At 62.4% G+C, this 15,810-nt stretch overlaps 3 protein-coding genes across 6 annotated transcripts in view; 1 reads left to right on the top strand and 2 right to left on the bottom strand.

Moving 5' to 3' along the window:
- The window catches only part of ZMYM3 (zinc finger MYM-type containing 3), a 33,314-nt gene extending 28,572 nt beyond the window's left edge, over positions 1-4,742 (top strand). For all 4 annotated transcript variants that reach the window (XM_082323646.1, XM_082323647.1, XM_082323648.1 and 1 more), the window contains exons 17-23: positions 117-220; positions 630-798; positions 920-1,071; positions 1,538-1,652; positions 2,537-2,791; positions 2,879-2,996; positions 3,410-4,742. In XM_082323646.1, coding sequence (XP_082179772.1) covers positions 117-220; positions 630-798; positions 920-1,071; positions 1,538-1,652; positions 2,537-2,791; positions 2,879-2,996; positions 3,410-3,608 — 1,112 coding nt within the window. In that variant the 3' untranslated portion in view covers positions 3,609-4,742. The remainder of the gene's footprint in view (positions 1-116; positions 221-629; positions 799-919; positions 1,072-1,537; positions 1,653-2,536; positions 2,792-2,878; positions 2,997-3,409) is intronic.
- Positions 4,743-5,355: 613 nt separating this feature from the next.
- Positions 5,356-6,252, bottom strand: LOC309595774 (gap junction alpha-3 protein-like; the record flags this gene model as incomplete). Its single annotated transcript, XM_082323085.1, has 1 exon — positions 5,356-6,252. One exon carries the CDS (start codon positions 6,250-6,252, stop codon positions 5,356-5,358), a length of 897 nt encoding a protein of 298 aa, XP_082179211.1.
- Positions 6,253-7,219: 967 nt separating this feature from the next.
- GJB1 (gap junction protein beta 1) lies at positions 7,220-8,059 on the bottom strand (the record flags this gene model as incomplete). The annotated part of the gene is made up of 1 exon (XM_082322870.1): positions 7,220-8,059. One exon carries the CDS (start codon positions 8,057-8,059, stop codon positions 7,220-7,222), a length of 840 nt encoding a protein of 279 aa, XP_082178996.1.
- Between the last annotated feature and the right edge of the window lie 7,751 nt (positions 8,060-15,810).

Here is a 15,810-nt window from a genome sequence, read left to right as displayed (position 1 = left end):
AGGGTATGAAGCATTGGGCTGCGTGTTCCCTCTTCATCTTGCTGTAAGAACCACGCCAGCACAGGGTACAGGATGGGAAGTCTCAGGTGAGCCCTTCTGCCTGTGTTTCCTTTCAGACCCTTTAGACATCAATCCCAGTGTGGACTTCCTCTTTGACTGTGGGCTGGTGGGACCAGATGATGTGTCCACAGAGCAAGATCTGCCTCGTCCTGTCCGAAAGGTGAGCTCTCCATGGGTACTGCCTGCTTAAAGCTCTTTGGGTTTGGAGTAGGAGCTGCCATCTGGGATGTATAAGGTAAAGTCTGCCAGAAGCTTTGGTGCGCTGGGGAGGTTGTGGCCTCTCCCTTCGGGGCATGCCTGGCCTGTGGGCTACTCCATGAATGAAAATACTTGCCTGCCACTTTGGAGGAACTTTGAATGCCACAGGTCATGTGAGAGCTGGCCTCTTCCCTGCCTGTGGTCATCATAACTAATGGGCCTTGATGGCATGGCTGTCAGCAGAAGGATGCCTGCTGGCATGGGCACAGGCACACTGGGAGGGAGCTGGCATTCAGCACGTCTGAGGGGCAGCCAGGACGCTTGCTTCTGTCCCAGGTAGGTGCCCAGTCTCACAGTACACCTCTCTGCAGGGGCAGAAGCGTCTGGTGCTCTCTGAAAGCTGTTCCCGGGACTCAATGAGCAGCCAGCCCACCTGCACGGTGCTGAACTACTCATACGGTGTGAATGCCTGGAAGTCCTGGGTGCAAGCCAAGTATGCAGGGGGAGAGACCAGCAAGGGAGAGGAGCTACGCTTTGGCCGTAAGTGCCCTGTCTGGATGGGGTGGAATGGCAGAAGCCTCCCAGAAGCTGGGTCCCAGAGTGTTGAGGACCTCCTGGCCTTGCAGGCTATTGTCTGAGTCTGCTGTGCTTGTCTCCACAGCCAAGCCCATGAGGATCAAGGAAGACATCTTGGCCTGCACAGCAGCTGAGCTCAACTACGGCCTGGCCCAGTTTGTCAAGGAGATAACACGGCCCAATGGGGAGCGCTACGAACCAGACAGCATCTATTACCTCTGCCTTGGCATCCAGCAGGTGAGGGAGGGCTTGCTGCCCTCAAGTCCTCCACAGCCAAACCTGGGGGTCAGATCTGGTGAGGGGAGCTTGTACCCTTTATTCTGCCTTCTGGGGACCCAGAGAGGTTTGCTGGACTGTCCTTCGGTGCCTCACCCCAGGACAGCAGCACACCTGGTTTGGTCTATGTTCCCAAGCCCAGTGGGCAGGGTGGCAGCTGTTCCCCAGCCTTGCACCCTTCTTGCACATCCTTGAGGAGGGCTGGGAGATCTCCCCAAACTCAGTCTCTTCTTCAGCACTAAGTCTGCATTGTCATACCCTGGGGTTTTCCTCATAGCTCTCAGAAGTGGCTGGTTTTAGGAGTCTGCCCTGCAGCTCTGGTTGTACAAGGAAGGGTGCTCTGCATATGTACCTTGGGCTCTCTGGGGAGGGTTTGCATTCCAGGTGCTGCCATGTCTCTCTTGACTGTGTATTCTGTCCTTTCTAGTACCTGCTCGAGAACAATCGTATGGTGAATATATTTACAGACCTTTACTACCTGACCTTCGTGCAGGAGCTGAACAAGTCCCTGAGCGGCTGGCAACCCACAATCTTACCAAATAGTATGTGTCTGCAGAGTACTTTCAGTCACCACATGCATCCAGTTTGTGCTTCTAGCCTTGGATCCTCCCGTGTGATTGTGCTCCTCCAGCCTCAACCCTCTTCCTTGGCATGGGCAGCATGGTCCTGCTGTGTCTTGGACTGACCCATACCAGCAGCAGAGCCAGCCTGATTTACACCTCAGCAGCTTCTGTTGCCCAGAGTCAGGGTAGCTGGGAGCAGAGCACAGCTGCTTTGTGTCCTGGGACAGTCTGAGTCTTTACAACACTTCACAATGATGTCTCCACCCTTTGGCAAAGAGGATACCAAGACAGGCCTTTGCATTCCCAGCATGTGGGCGAGTGCTGCACACTGTGTTAAGTGTTGGCCAGGGTTGCTGTGCTGCTGCCTTGTGAGCGGACTTAGAGCTCTGCAGAGGCTTTTCATGATGCTGTGATCTGGGCTGCTTTCCATGCTGTGTCTTGTCAGTGGTTAGGCCACAGCTCCAGCCTCACCTCTGCATATTGGCTGTCCCAGGCACAGGCATTTGGCTCCAGACCTGTGTGTCTAGGCAGGAGCTGGCCATGTCTGTCCTGCCTGCTGCTTTTCCTTTATCTCATGCCGAGTGTGGTGGAGCACTGACCTGGAGTTCACTTTGTGGCCATCTATAGGGATGAGCGGTTAGGATTGATTTGGGTTCTGGCCTGTGGTTTGGCTGTGCTCTGGGGTCACTTGTGGCTGGGCAGAGCCAGCATCTAGCTCTGCTGATGGCTCTGGAGAAGTAACCCCATGGAAAAGGGGATGTTGTGAAGCATCAGTCTTTTGCAGTGAGCTTGCCTGGGCAGGGTGAAGGGATTGCCACAAGGCCAATGTTGATGTGACCTGGTTCTTCCTCTGTGCATTGCAGACACAGTTTTCTCGCGTGTCGAGGAGGAGCACCTCTGGGAGTGCAAGCAGCTGGGTGTTTACTCACCCTTTGTGCTTCTCAACACCCTCATGTTCTTCAATACCAAGTTCTTCGGGCTGCAGACAGCAGAGGAGCACATGCAGCTCTCCTTCACCAACGTGGTGCGCCAGTCCCGCAAGTGCACAACAGCCCGTGGCATGACAAAGGTGGTGAGCATCCGCTACTACGCTCCTGCCAAGCAGAAGAAAGGTCGAGGTAGGATCCGACAGAGCATCTCTCTGTTCCTCCCTCTGCCTCCCCTGTCAGGTCCCAGCTGTGATCCTGCTCTCTCCCCCTCTGCAGATGGCGGCTCTGGAAAGCGTAAGCGTGAGGAGGAGGTACCGATGCTGGAGCAGCGGGAGAACAGGATGAACCCACTCCGATGCCCAGTCAAGTTCTATGAGTTTTATCTCTCCAAATGGTGAGGCCTTCTCTGGAGAAGGGGCATGTGCCATTTTGGGGCCACTTCTCAGTTTTGGTGGGACCCTGTGGAGTGGCTGCTGCTCTCCAAACATTTGTGCTTGAGAGTGAAGCCTTGCCCAGGGTTTGCGCTACTTGTATAGACCATGGTTGAGAGAATGCTTCTCTCTGGCCCCTTCCACTACTTGCCTCTCTCTAGATAGGCAGGAGTGTGCAGTATGAGTCCTGGTGCTTGGCTGGTTAGGGGCTTTGGTCCTGAGCGAGGGGCTGCAGACTCAGTTTGTGTCCTCATCCTGCCAAAGGATGAGGGGCTGTGACAAGCCTTGAGCCCCCCTTGATGACCATGAGGGCAGGCCAGGCTTTCTGAGCCCCTGGAGCTGGTATTCCAGGGCTCACCTTCTTCTCTCTTTACAGTCCCGAGAGTCTGCGGAACCGCAACGATGTCTTCTATCTGCAGCCCGAACGGTCGTGCATCGCCGAGTCCCCACTCTGGTACTCGGTCATCCCCATGGACCGGAGCATGCTGGAGAGCATGCTGAACCGCATCCTGGCTGTGAGGGAGATCTACGAGGAGCACAGTCGGCTCAGTGGCCTGGAGGATGACATGGACTAAGAGCAAGGTGCTGCCGGGCTGGCTGTGCTCCAGCCCTGGATGCCTTGTCTCCCTGCCTCCCGCTGCACGGTGGGGGCCATGCAGCGCAGGAGGGGATGGTGCTGTGGCAGTGCTGTCCCTTCACCGTTACCGGACTTGGATGTCCCATCCTGCTCATTACAGGCCTCTCCTACATACGTGGCCCCCGCACTCAGCTCTGCCTCCTGTCCCGGCTGCTGGGTGAGCCATCTTCCCCGGGGCCAGTCCCCACAGCACAGGGGTGGCAGAGCCCCCGGGGCAGCTCCCCTTGCCCAGCCCTGTTCCTCCCCCTACCCCCAGCCCTGACACTACCCCCCTCTCCCCTTGCCACAGGGCAGGAACCTGCAGAGCGCTGTCTGGGACCAGTGGCCCCCAGGCTTTTAAATCCCCCTTCCTCTAGCATCCCCTTGTGAGGCTGCGGGTGGCACGGCAGGAACAGTAGCGCTGCTGCTGCTGCTGTGGCAGGATGGTGTTTTTAAGCCAGTGGGGAAGGACCACTGGCAGCCTGAGAGCTGTTGGGTCAGGGGGAGGGCTTGTTCCCAGGGGTGGGAGATGTTTGGGCTGGCTTCGGGAAGCAGAGGGAGCTGGTGCTGGAACGTGAGGGCAGAGACCTGGCCTTGCTGCAGGGATGCCTCTCTCATATGCAGCCAGGCTGCCTCCCTCAATTTTGTCAATGTTTTCTGAATCGGTGGAAAACTGAAGGAGACGGGTCTGTGCCAGCGCTGCCCCTCTCTTCCCCACTCTTCCCCCGTCTTGCATAACCCCCCTCCCTGGTGCAAGGTGCCATCGGTGGGTCCCTCTGCTCCAGCCGGGGCCTCGGGCAGCTGCTGGCAGAAGCAAGGAGCTCTGCCTGGTTTCCCCCTCCCTCCCAAAGCAGCGGGGTGCCAGCACCCTGCCTAGGGCAAGCCTGGCTCTGCCTGTGCTGCTCCCTACTGCCTCCTACCCCTCCTCGTGTTCTGGTCGGTTTTCTTGAGCTGTACATGGGTCTCCTGTTGAGCCTGTATATATTGTTCTGGGCCCTGGCCCGGGGCCATCTGTTCTCTGTGTCCATGTGGAGAGTGAGCCGCTCACCAGTCTTGTTGTAGTGATGCCAGGGCGGTAGGACTAACCCTGTGTCTCTGGAAACCATTCATTTCAAATAAAGATGCGGAAAACTTCTGGCAGCCCCTGCTTTTCCCCCCTGGGCAGGGTGGGCACTGCAGGAGAGCAGAGCCAGTGTCCCACTGCTGCCATGCAACTTGCTCCTGTCCATCCCTGCCTGCCTGTGCTGCCTGCACTTCCTTCCTTGTCTGGTCCCTGGTGTGCTGCCAGCTCTGGCATGCTAGGCTGGCCCCTGACCCCGTGCCTGGTGGTGCCAGCTTGGCATGCCCTGCTTCTCCATACCCAGCCCTTGCCCACAGGGCTGCAGCCCAACCCAACCCAGTGGTGACCCTACCCTGGCCACGCAGTGTGTCCATGGGGCACACTGGTCGGAGAGCGATGCCACGGTGCCCGTGGGCAGAGCAGGAGTCGAGTGAGGTGCAGTGGGTATTTATTTTCTCCCCCAGGGCTGACAGGCCCCTGACCCAGCCTGGCCTTTCTCGTAGGAAGCGCAGGGAGTGGCCGAGCTGGGTCTTTGGGGCCATGCTCATCTCTGATGCTGGTCACAAGCCTGGCAGGGCCTTGAGACAGAACCACAACTGTGCCCACCCATACATCACCCATCCTTGAGCATCCCAGCAGGCCACGTTCACACGGCCAGGTCTGCCACTCGCGCCTTCCCGTGGGACCCACTGGCCACCCCCAGCCATGCACCCGCCTTCCCCAGGGGTGCCAGTCCATGGGGGGGTCTGCCAGCAGCCATGGGGCTGCCACTGCCGGGCAGGGCGACGCGAGTGCTGCAGGGCCCCGCAGGGCCACCAGGACTGGGCAGGATGCGGGACTTGGGGCCTGGCCCCTGCCGGCACTTGGTGAGACCCAGGTGGTAGATCTCCACCAGGTTGAGCAGCAGGGACACGCAGGCCACCCCCAGCATGAAGAGGATGAAGATGGTCTTCTCAGTGGGCCGGGAGATGTAGCAGTTGACGGTGTTGGGGCAGGGCCAGCGGCTGCAGGTGTAGAGGGGCTTCAGCTGGAACCCATACAAGGCGTACTGGCCCACAATGAAGCCCACTTCCAAGAGAGCCTTGAAGACAATGTTGCAGACATACGTCCTCAGAATGGCCCCTCTCATGCAGACCCGTCCCCGCATGTTCCCTGCAGGAAGCTGGGGCTGCCTGGGGCGCTGCCGCCTGGCCCCACTGCCAGCTTGTGCCGCCACTTGCTGCTGTGCCTTCTCCTCCAGATGCACCAGGTGCAGGATGTGGCCCAGGTACACAAGGCTGGGGGTAGAGACGAAGATGATCTGCAGGACCCAGAAACGGAGGTGGGAGATGGGGAAGGTGCTGTCGTAGCAGGCGTTCTGGCAGCCGGGCTGCTGTGTGTCGCAGGAGAAGCCAGACAGCTCGTCACCCCAGACCCGCTCAGCAGCTGCCCCCAGCACCAGAATGCGGAAGACGAAGAGGACGGTGAGCCAGACCTTCCCCACCACTGTGGAGTGCTCCTGGGCGCTCTCCAGTAGCCGCCCCAGCAGGCTCCAGTCCCCCATGGCACGTGCCGCAGTGCCCTGCAAGACAGCCACCCTCCAGACACGGCTGCCCCACAACCCACCAAACCGCCACCCCATCCCCTGCCTGGGCGGGCATGCAGGGACCCAACCCGGGGCTGTCCCTGGAGTGTCCCCTCCCTGCATCCCATGAGACCCCCTAACCTGTCACAGGGAGGGCAGCAGGAGCAAAGACCTCTAGCAGAAAGCAGCCCCACCATGCTGGGAGCACTGTAGGGGACACCGCGGTGGCAATCCGGCATGGGGACCCTCACCGTTAGCAGGCACGTGGGGCAGAGCCCGGCGCTCCCACACTGTTGGCTACCCTTGGTGAGGTGGTGCGGGATGCTGCGAGGCTCCCTTCCTGGCTGGTCCCCAGCTCCTCAGTGGGGTTCGGACAGGTCTGCCTGGCTCCATTCGTCCATTCACCCAACAGCAAGTGCGGGGTTATTGGGGCATGAGGCAGCTGTGTGCCCCATTGGCTTTCATTGTGACTGGCAGATGAAACAGCCACTGGGGAAACTTTTTCCCTCTATTTTTCATCTGAGTACTTTTCTAAATATATTCGGGGCTGCAGGGGCTGGTGGTGGGGGAGCGTGAGCCCTTGGACACTGCTCAATGCCACCCAGGGGTCACTGCTCCTGCATGCTGGCTGCCAGGGCACTGCAGCCATGGCCCTAGCTCAGTCCAGGCACTGCAGCCCCCACAGCCCCTGGTGACACCCACCTGGGCTAGGGTGCAGGGGTGGACACCCCACACCAGCACCCCAGCCCCTAGCACGTCCCAGATGGAGCAGAAAGGAGGGAGGCAGTGCCTGAGAACGGAGATTTAATGGCCCAAGATGCCCTCCTGACCATCTGGGAGGGCTGGACCGGTGCCTGAGGGATGCTATCCATGGGACAGGGACAGCACAGGGCCGTGGGGCGGCTGTGGGGCGGGGGCAAGGGCTGGGACCCCTGCAGCGCTGGCCCTAGCAGGCAGAGCAGCGGTCGCCCTTCTCCTGCAGCCCGGGGTTGCGGCGCAATATGTCTTTGAGGGAGCCGTCCTGCTCTGTCAGCAGCTGGTTGACCTCGTTCTGCTTGTACTCAGAGGAGAGCTTGTGCCCATAGAAGGAGCCCTTCCCTGATGGGGGGTTGGAGTTGTGCTGGACTCGGCGGGCACAGGCCCGCACCACCAGGTAGACCAGCTCCGCCATGTTAAGGACGATACAGATGCTGGAGGTGACCAGCATGAAGACGGTGAAGATGGTCTTCTCAGTGGGTCGCGAGATGAAACAGTCAACGGTGTTGGGGCAGGGGTAAGCCTCGCACTTGACCAGCCGCACCATCTGGTAGCCTGGGTAGAGCATGTAGAAGATGTACATGAACACGGCCTCGAAGAGCAGCCTGAAGACCACGCTGCAAACGTATGTCCACCACAGCGATCCCGATATGCGCATCTTGTGCTTCTTCACTTCCTCCATGTGCTTGGGGTCCGCGTGCCCTGTCAGCACCAGCAGCTTCTTCTCCTGGTGCTGCTGGTAGGCCACGTGCATGGCCACGAGGAGAGCTGGTGTGGTGACAAGGATGAGCTGCAGGGCCCACAGACGGATGTGGGAGATGGGGAAGAAGTGGTCGTAGCAGACACTGTTGCAGCCGGGCTGCTGGGTGTTGCAGGTGAAGGCGGATTTCTCATCCCCCCAGACACTCTCGGCTGCCACCACCAGCACCATTATCCGGAAGATGAAGATGACGGAGAGCCAGATGCGCCCGATGGCAGTGGAGTGGCGGTTCACCCCGCTAAGCACCGTGTAAAGGCCAGCCCAGTTCATCGTTCCTCACGTCTGCAGGAGTGAGCAGAGAGAGATGGTGTTAGGAGCAGGAAGGGCCCCTGGCTGAGAGCCACCTTGTCCTGGCAATGGTGGCAGCAGCCCCAGGAGGGACCCAGGAGCAACTGGCTGCCCCAGCCCTGGTAGGTGGACAGCAGGATGGATGGATGGCAGGACGGCAGCGTGGCTCACACTGCTGACATGGCTCAGGGCAGCATTTTGGCCAGTGCAGGCAGGCAACCAGTTGGCCCTGCAGTGCCAGCTGCTCCTGCCCTGCCACCCCTCACTGGCATGGGGATCCTGACCCACGGCTGCCACAGAGGACAGGGGTGAAGCTCCCACACCTCCGCAGAGACCCCCAATCTGCACACAGCACTGAGCTCTCTCACTACAGATGCACCCAAGGAGCTCCATGGGCTCCTCTGCACCAGCACCTCCCTGCCCTCATCCCCCCATTCCCTGCAGGAGTGGGGCTGGAGAACCCCGAGCTGTGGGGACCCCCCATGCAGCCATGCATTGCCACCGTCCTAGAGCCATCCCTGCCTGGGGAGCATGGGGTGACCCCGCACCCCAAGCACAGACCCCTGCCCCGCCAGGGCCACCCGCTGGCACCGAGCAGCCCCAGAAGCTGCTTCCCACCCTGAGCACAAGGCTGAGGGGCTGGGACCTGCCCTCCAGCCACCCCTGGTGTGGAGGGTCCCGGCGGCGCATACCTGCCGGTGAGGAAGGGTCCTTGCGAGCTGCCCCCAATGGCCCCTCTAAGGTCTCATGTCTCCCGCAGGAGAGCTCTGCTCCGCCTGCCCTCGTCTCTATCCGCCACTGCCCTGCACTGGAAGTCATATGCTGCTTTATAAACTATTTACATACAATGGGGCCTTTATCGGTCCCTGAACAACACACTTTAGCATTCAGATCCAACGCCCTGACTTCCGCCCACCCCAGCCAAACAAAGTGCCTGTGTGCTGCATTCCCGCTGCCTGGCCCCGCACCCGCTCCCACCTCGCCCTGCGCCGACCACAGCCACGGCCCCCCCAGCCACCGGCTTGCAGGGTGCTCGTCGCTCTGCCCAGCGGGACCCGCGCCACAGGCATCACCGGGCTGGACGGCCACCTGGGGTGCCTGGAGGTCCCTTCCCCGGGATGCATGGCAGAGCCCAGCTGTGTGCCCATACCGCATGGACGGTACGGGGCAGTGTCCGGAGCTGGGATCTGGCTGTTCCTCAGTGTGGCACTGAGCAGTCTGTGGGGACCCATGGGGCTGGATGCACTGGGTACAGCCCCCGTGGGTCCCACCATGCCCTCGAGGCTTTGCTGCCAGGGGGTTGGTGCCAGCAGCAACAGCTGCGAGGGCGCTGGAGCTGCCCTGCGCATGCCCCATCCTGTTGGGCACATGGGAAAGAGTCCACCCGGGTGACTCTGGCTGTGCTCAGTGCTGAGAGCCATGTGTCGCAGGAGCTGCGCTCCTCTCCTCTCCTGGGACAGGGGGCCACTGATGCTGCCCCACTGCTCAGACATGCTGGTGGGGACAACAGCCCCTGTGCTTGCAGACCCCCATGCCCGTGTCCCTCAGGGCTGGTGTCCCAGCCACACCATCATACTGTGCCCCATCCTCGTGGGGATGGTGCCATGTCCCTCAGGTTTTGTCCCCAGCCTCAGGTGGTGAGCAGCACATCCAGTAACATCTACCAGCTGGGGCCCACAGGGTGGTGGGGCAACAATGCCATCCCAAATACCACCTCCACCCCTTAGCCCAGGGTGCGAGCGCCTGGAGCTGCGCAAACGGCGGTGAGCAAAGACACTCCGGTGAAGCCACGGGAAGGGCAGCCTGTGCCCAGGCCACGCTCTGCTCCTCACCCCATTCCCCCCATGTGGTCAAGCACCCCTGCTCTGCCCTCCCTGGCCCAAAGCCGAGACCTTCTGCGGCCCCCACCCTGGACCCCCCAGTACCCCCCAGCTGGGGGACGTGTGGCCACCCCCACAGCAGTGCCGTGCCCACCAGGCTCTCACCTCAGCACCGGGACAGGCAAAGCTCTGGGGGAACGCAGCAGCCTCAGCCTCTAGTGCAGCACCCTGGACTTTATACTACCCTCCAACGCGTCAGCCACCCCCTCCCAAACAAACAGCCTCACTCCTTCCAGGACTTGCTCCTTGCCAAGTAAACACCACAGGTGTGTCCAGCCTGCACTCACACCGCCAAAGCACCCACCAGCACCCACTGCTGTGGCCAAGCATCCCCCAGGGACAGCCCAGGGGCCACTGCAGCACTGAGGCAGGGCCAGCCCCCCAGGATGGTCCCCGTGGGAGCTCTGTGGTCCCCCTGGCCGCAATCCCCTGCTGTGAGCATCCTCCTTGCCACATCCCGTGCAAGTCAGGCACATGCACCATGATGGGGCCCTGCTCTCCATCCTGGGGGACAGCTCTGGGCACCCCTAGCACCTGGAGCACCTTGGTCCACTGCTGCAGGCTGAGGGCTGGTCCCTGGGGAGCCACTAACACCCAGATTTAATGTGTAAACGTGTAGCCTGCAAAGGCAAACAGACTGTCAACTATTAACCGAGCTAAAGGCCCACTCAAGGTCCTGCTGCCCTGCACCCTGCATGGCTCTGCAGTGCACTGGGGCATGGCGACCCTGCCCCACATTTTGGGGCCCCGGGCTGGGCTGCAGGACCCCGCACACCATCCCCTGCATGAGGATGGCAGTGGTGCCACTGCCCCCCCCGCAGGAGGATGGCAGGGGGGCGGCGGGGGGCGCGGGGGGCAGTGAAGGGCCGGGGATCGCCGGGGGTGCGGGGCGGGTGGGGCCCGCCGGGGCTGCAATCGCGGCCCACGATAAGCCGCCGGTTGAGTCAGCAGCGCCCGGCGGGGCGCGGGAGCGGCCGCAGCCGCCGGCACCGCCCTGGCCGCGCACCCGGGGCCCGGGACGCGCCGCAGGACCGGGAGGGCCCTGCCGCGGGGGTGCGGGGGGGCAGGCGGAGAGGGGGCCCCGGGGGGTGCCGGGGGGCAGGCTGGGGGGGCAGCATGGGCACGGGGCTAGTGGGGTCAGGCTGGGGGGGGGGGGCACTGGGTGCCCCGAAGGAGCAGACTGGGGGCACTGGGGGATTTGTGGGCCGGGCTAAGTGGGGGGAAGCATTGGCGGGGGGGCTGCAGGAGCCAGGCTGGGGGGCACGGGGAGCCAGGCTGGGGGTTGCCGGGAGCTGCAGGAGGCGGGGCGGGGCGGGAGTGGCGGTCGCCGCCCGCCGTGACGCCTGCGCCCGGCCGCGCCAGCAGGTGGCGCTGCGGGGCCGGGCCGGGCCGGGGGGCGGCGGAGCCGCACCCGCCGGCGGCAGCGCCCGTGGGGCTCAACGCGTGGGAATCACCTACAAATATAGTAAAAATTGATAAAATAAAATTAAAAAAAAAAAGCAAACAGGAAAGAGGGAGGAGGAACCCGGGGCGTTGCCGTCCAGCCCGGTGCCCGCCCGGTGTCCCCACCGGGAGGTGACAGGAGGACCGGGAGCCCCGGGGGTGGGCGGGAGCGCGGGCGGCAGCCTCGCCTGCCCCGGGCTGCGCTGAGCTCCGGGCCCGGCCTCCGGCCACCGCCGCCTGTTTGCAGGAGGGAAAACTGTTCTGCAAAAGCCAGCGGTCAAGGACAGGCCGTACGAAGCAGCCGGGCCGGCGCTGCCCCCGGTGCTCAGCAAAGGGCCCCGTCTGTGACCACGTGCACCAGAAACGGGCTCTTTGTTAATGACGTTAATCGTGAGGTTAATCTGGTGTCTGAAGTTGCAGCGAAAAGCTGGAGGGCGTGGGCACGTCGAACGCAGACAAGCTGATGAGATGGGCAGGGCTGAGCCAACATCCGGATGGTGGGACGGGGTGATGCAGCTGCTGGCACCTTGCTGGGGTCAGAGATCTCACAGCCCGGCAGTCTGCGTCGGTACAATGGAGGAAATCCAAGCATCACTGAAACACCTCTGCTGCCAGGAGGAAAAGGGTGCTGCAGAGCAGGCTGTCAGAACACCCTTTCCCCTGCCATCCTGCCCCGGGCAGGGCTGGCCCCATGGATGGCTCAGCCTTGCCGCCAGCCTGGATGGCTGCTGCGGCACAGGGGCCACTGGGCTTCCAGGTTCACACTGACGGCAGCACAGGTGTCCCTGGATCCAGGCTGCTGCCCTTGGAGAGGCAAAACCCTCTGGTTTAAGTCAGCTCTGCTGGGAAGGGCATTGGCAGCGGGAGAGCACAGAAATCCTTTGTGCTGCTGCAGCATGGGGCAGAGGGAATTGCAGCACACAGCGTAATGGCTTGTCCTGCCGGTCTGTGGGTCTGCTGTCCCGTGTCCTGGGTGCATCAGGGGCGTAGGGACCAGGACACTGTCCCAGTGATGCTGCTGTGTGGAGCAGCATCCCTGCCCTCCTGCTGGCTGTGGCTCCTGGAGCAGGCAGGGGCCAGGCACAGGTCACTCATCCCCTCTCCATGCCAGGGACACCTTTGCGGTTCAGTTCCCTTATGCTTCTCTTTGCCAGCAGCCCTAAACATGTCCCCTGAAGCTGATGATGTCCCACATTGTCACACAGATGCTAACTGCACATACCCTCTGGGACATGGTGTCCCCTGGGCTTTGCCAGGTCTCCAAACGCTGCTGATGGTCAAGGACACCCTGGACAGATGGCGGGCTTGGGAGTTTTGCAAAGGCAATAACGCAATAGCAACGTCTTGTCTGTCACTAGCTTGTCCTTGGGGTCCTAGCTGGGGTGGCCACGCTGGCACATGGGGACAGCAAGCAGCTGGGGCCGTGCAGGGATGAGGAGGGGGACAGAAGGGCAGGGCAAGCTCCTATCGGAAAGGCATTTCCCCTTCAAGAGGGCACTAGGCACGGCAGCGTGGGCAGCTGGCGGTGATGCCGGTGTGTCACCAGGATGGGCCACCGGCCACCAGGCAGGGCTGGCCCTGCTGCTCGCACCGCGGTGAGGCGGCTGCTGTTGGAGCTGTGCTGCAGAGCACTGGCATTTCCATGGAAACCCGGCCCCGTGGCCTGATGTGCGTTTTTCATCTTGGTTCTTCTCGCAGACAGTCACTAAACAGGGGCACCCGGCAACTGCGAGGGAGGGCCCTGGGACCGTGGTCCTGGGGCTGCCGGGTGGGTCAGACCAGGGGGGCCAGTGGTTGGGGCAGCGCTGGATGGGGCTGCGGGTCAGGGTTGAGGGTGAGCAGCCATCCCTCCACACAGAGAGCTGAGTCTGCAGGCAGCAGCTCTGCCCCTTGGCATGGAAAAGCCTGAGGAAGGCAGCCCTGTGCCCTGGGCTGGAGTCCCATTGGGCCATCGGAGTCCTGTGGTGGCTTGGCTCTGCTGCTACCTGTCCCAGGTGCTCTGCAGCATCCCTGCCCTTGGTGGCATGGCACAGCACAGCGCGGCATGGCACAGCATGCTGCCTGCCTCCTGCTCCTTCCTCACCCTCTCCATCTGCCCCATGGTGAGGGCCCTGCCGCCATCCCAGGCTGGTGTCCCGAGGCCATGCCCACAGTGCCTGCCATGTGCTGCAGCTCCAGGACACAGGGCACAGGCTGGCAGGGTCTGCAGGAGCCCCACATTGGGCAGCACTGGGGGCCATGGCGGTCCACTGCAAGGGCTGGAGCACAGTGCCAAGCAGGGTGACATGTGCCAGTGGCACTGCAGCTGCAGAGGCCCCCCAGGAGAGCAAGGTAGAGCCCCAACGCAGACCCCAGCGCAGCCCCCTGCCTGTCCCCCGCCTGGCTGGGGGCCTCAGCCCTGGCTCCACTGCCTGCATGCTGCCTGGAGGCGATTCAGGCCCCATGCCTGGTTTCCATGGCAACTCCAGTTGAAATTACATTAAAAAGAAATGAAACCAGCAGCTTTTCTGGTTGGCAAGCAGGGGGAAGGGAGCTGGCCTGGGAAAGGTGGGGGGGAGCTTGGTGGGAGGGGGCTGTGGGGCAGAGGAGGTCCCACATGGGGTCCCAGTGCTGGGGAGGGGGCCCAGCAGGGCTGGGGGCATGCGGGGACCCCCCCCACTGTGGCACCGGGTGTTGGCAATCCTGGGTTGCATGGTGCTGGCTTGCATGCGTGCTGCACTGGGGGTCCAGCACCCTGACCTGGTGGGGTGATACTGGGGTCCTCCGGGGTGGGTGCCAGGGACATGGGGACTGTCCGGACCCTCTGCCAGCAGGCACAGCCATGGTCGGAGTGGCTCTGAGCCAGCACAGGGCACCCCACCCAGCCTGGGAGCCCCTGGCCCCTGAACGCTCCAAGAAGAGACGAGACACACCGCTATTAAAAATATCACTTCTGTTTTATTTGGAATTTGTTACTCTGCGCGGGTGACAGGGTATAAATACATTCTCCAACGAGCATCCTCACACTCAGCCCTGCCCAGGGGCAGGGGCCTGGGCAGGGTGCAGGGCCAGAGGTGCGCTGGCCCTAGGCAGTAGGGCCAGCCGGCACCGGTGCGTCACGGCCGCCAGCGCGGGCAGCGTCTGCCAGCCGGACCGTCTTGCACAGGGACGAGGTATGGTGTCCCCACAAGGACCCGTCCCTTCCTCCTGCCTCCCCAAGCGCCAGTGCCCACCGTGAGGGGCTGAAACTGGGGTGCCCTGTGTGGGCTCCTGGGCAGCTCCTTCTCCATGCCCGGCTGCACCGAAGCTCCTCGCCTTGAGCCCTGCTACCCGCACCCACATGCGGTTTAGTGGCCGCCACCAGCCCAGCAGGTGCCCCAGCCCCAGGGTGGGTGCTCCCAGCCCCATGCAGGCTGCATCACCCCAGGCAGCCCCACTCGAGCAGCCCCTGCCCAGACGTCTATCCCGGCCACACACCCCAGATGCTGGAGCTGGGGTCACCCTGCAACAGGGGAAAGGTCCCAGCAGGAGCAAGGTGGGAGGCAGGGTCGCTGTTGATGCACAGCTCACCCTGCTCCTGCTAGCCCTGCAGTGCTGCCCACCCCTGCTGCAGGCTGCAAACCGCTGGCTCTGCTTTTGGGCAGCGGCATGGGCAGGGAGGGCACAGCACGGCCCCGGGGCAGTGGTGAAGGCGTGTGGGATGCTTCCGGGGGAATAGGGCTTGGTGGGGAGCACTGGAACACGGTGCTGGGGGGCTGCCCTGGGTTGATGGGGTGGGCAGACGGTGTGGTGCTCACAGCGGGTGATGCCCATGCAGGGCGGTGGGTGGCACTGGCCAGTGGTGGCAGCGGGGTGGGCCAGGGCGGGGGGTGCTCGCGGGCAGGCCATCGGGTAGGCTATTTGGCTGAGATACGTGGGCACGGGCGACAGAGGAGGGAGAATATCAAAAATACAAAAGACTGTGGCCCCGCAGCGCAGGAGGCAGTGCCCTGCCTGGTGCCCGCCTGCGGCAGGCGGGGGCCACGGGGGGCCGGCACCGCGCGCACACGCTGGCTTCTAACTGGCTTTTTATTTTATATCAAGAACACTTGGTTTTAAAATCTTTACAAAGGACAAAACGCGGCGACTCCGTTAGTGTGTAAAGAACTAAAGATCTGCTTAAAAAACGTCTCTGCAAAGAGAAACGACTGACACAAAAGAGATTCTCTGCAGCGCAAAGAGGGGCAGAGGTGCCAAGTCTCCAGCCCGGGGCCCCACTCCCAGGGTCCCCAGGGTGCCCGAGCCCCGGCACTGACCCCAGCGCCCGCACCCAGCACGACGCCGGGTCCCCGGAACCTGCCTGCTCCCTCTGCCTATAGCACCATGGCCCAAGGCCACTTCTTGACACAGTGAAGGAGCCTTTTCCAGGGCACTCGGGATGCCACGCCACCT

Source organism: Platalea leucorodia (genome assembly GCF_965183815.1).
Source record: "Platalea leucorodia genome assembly, chromosome: 10".
NCBI lineage: Eukaryota > Metazoa > Chordata > Aves > Pelecaniformes > Threskiornithidae > Platalea > Platalea leucorodia.
Note: the sequence above shows the minus strand (reverse complement) of the source record. Positions and strands in the feature narration are given on the sequence as shown.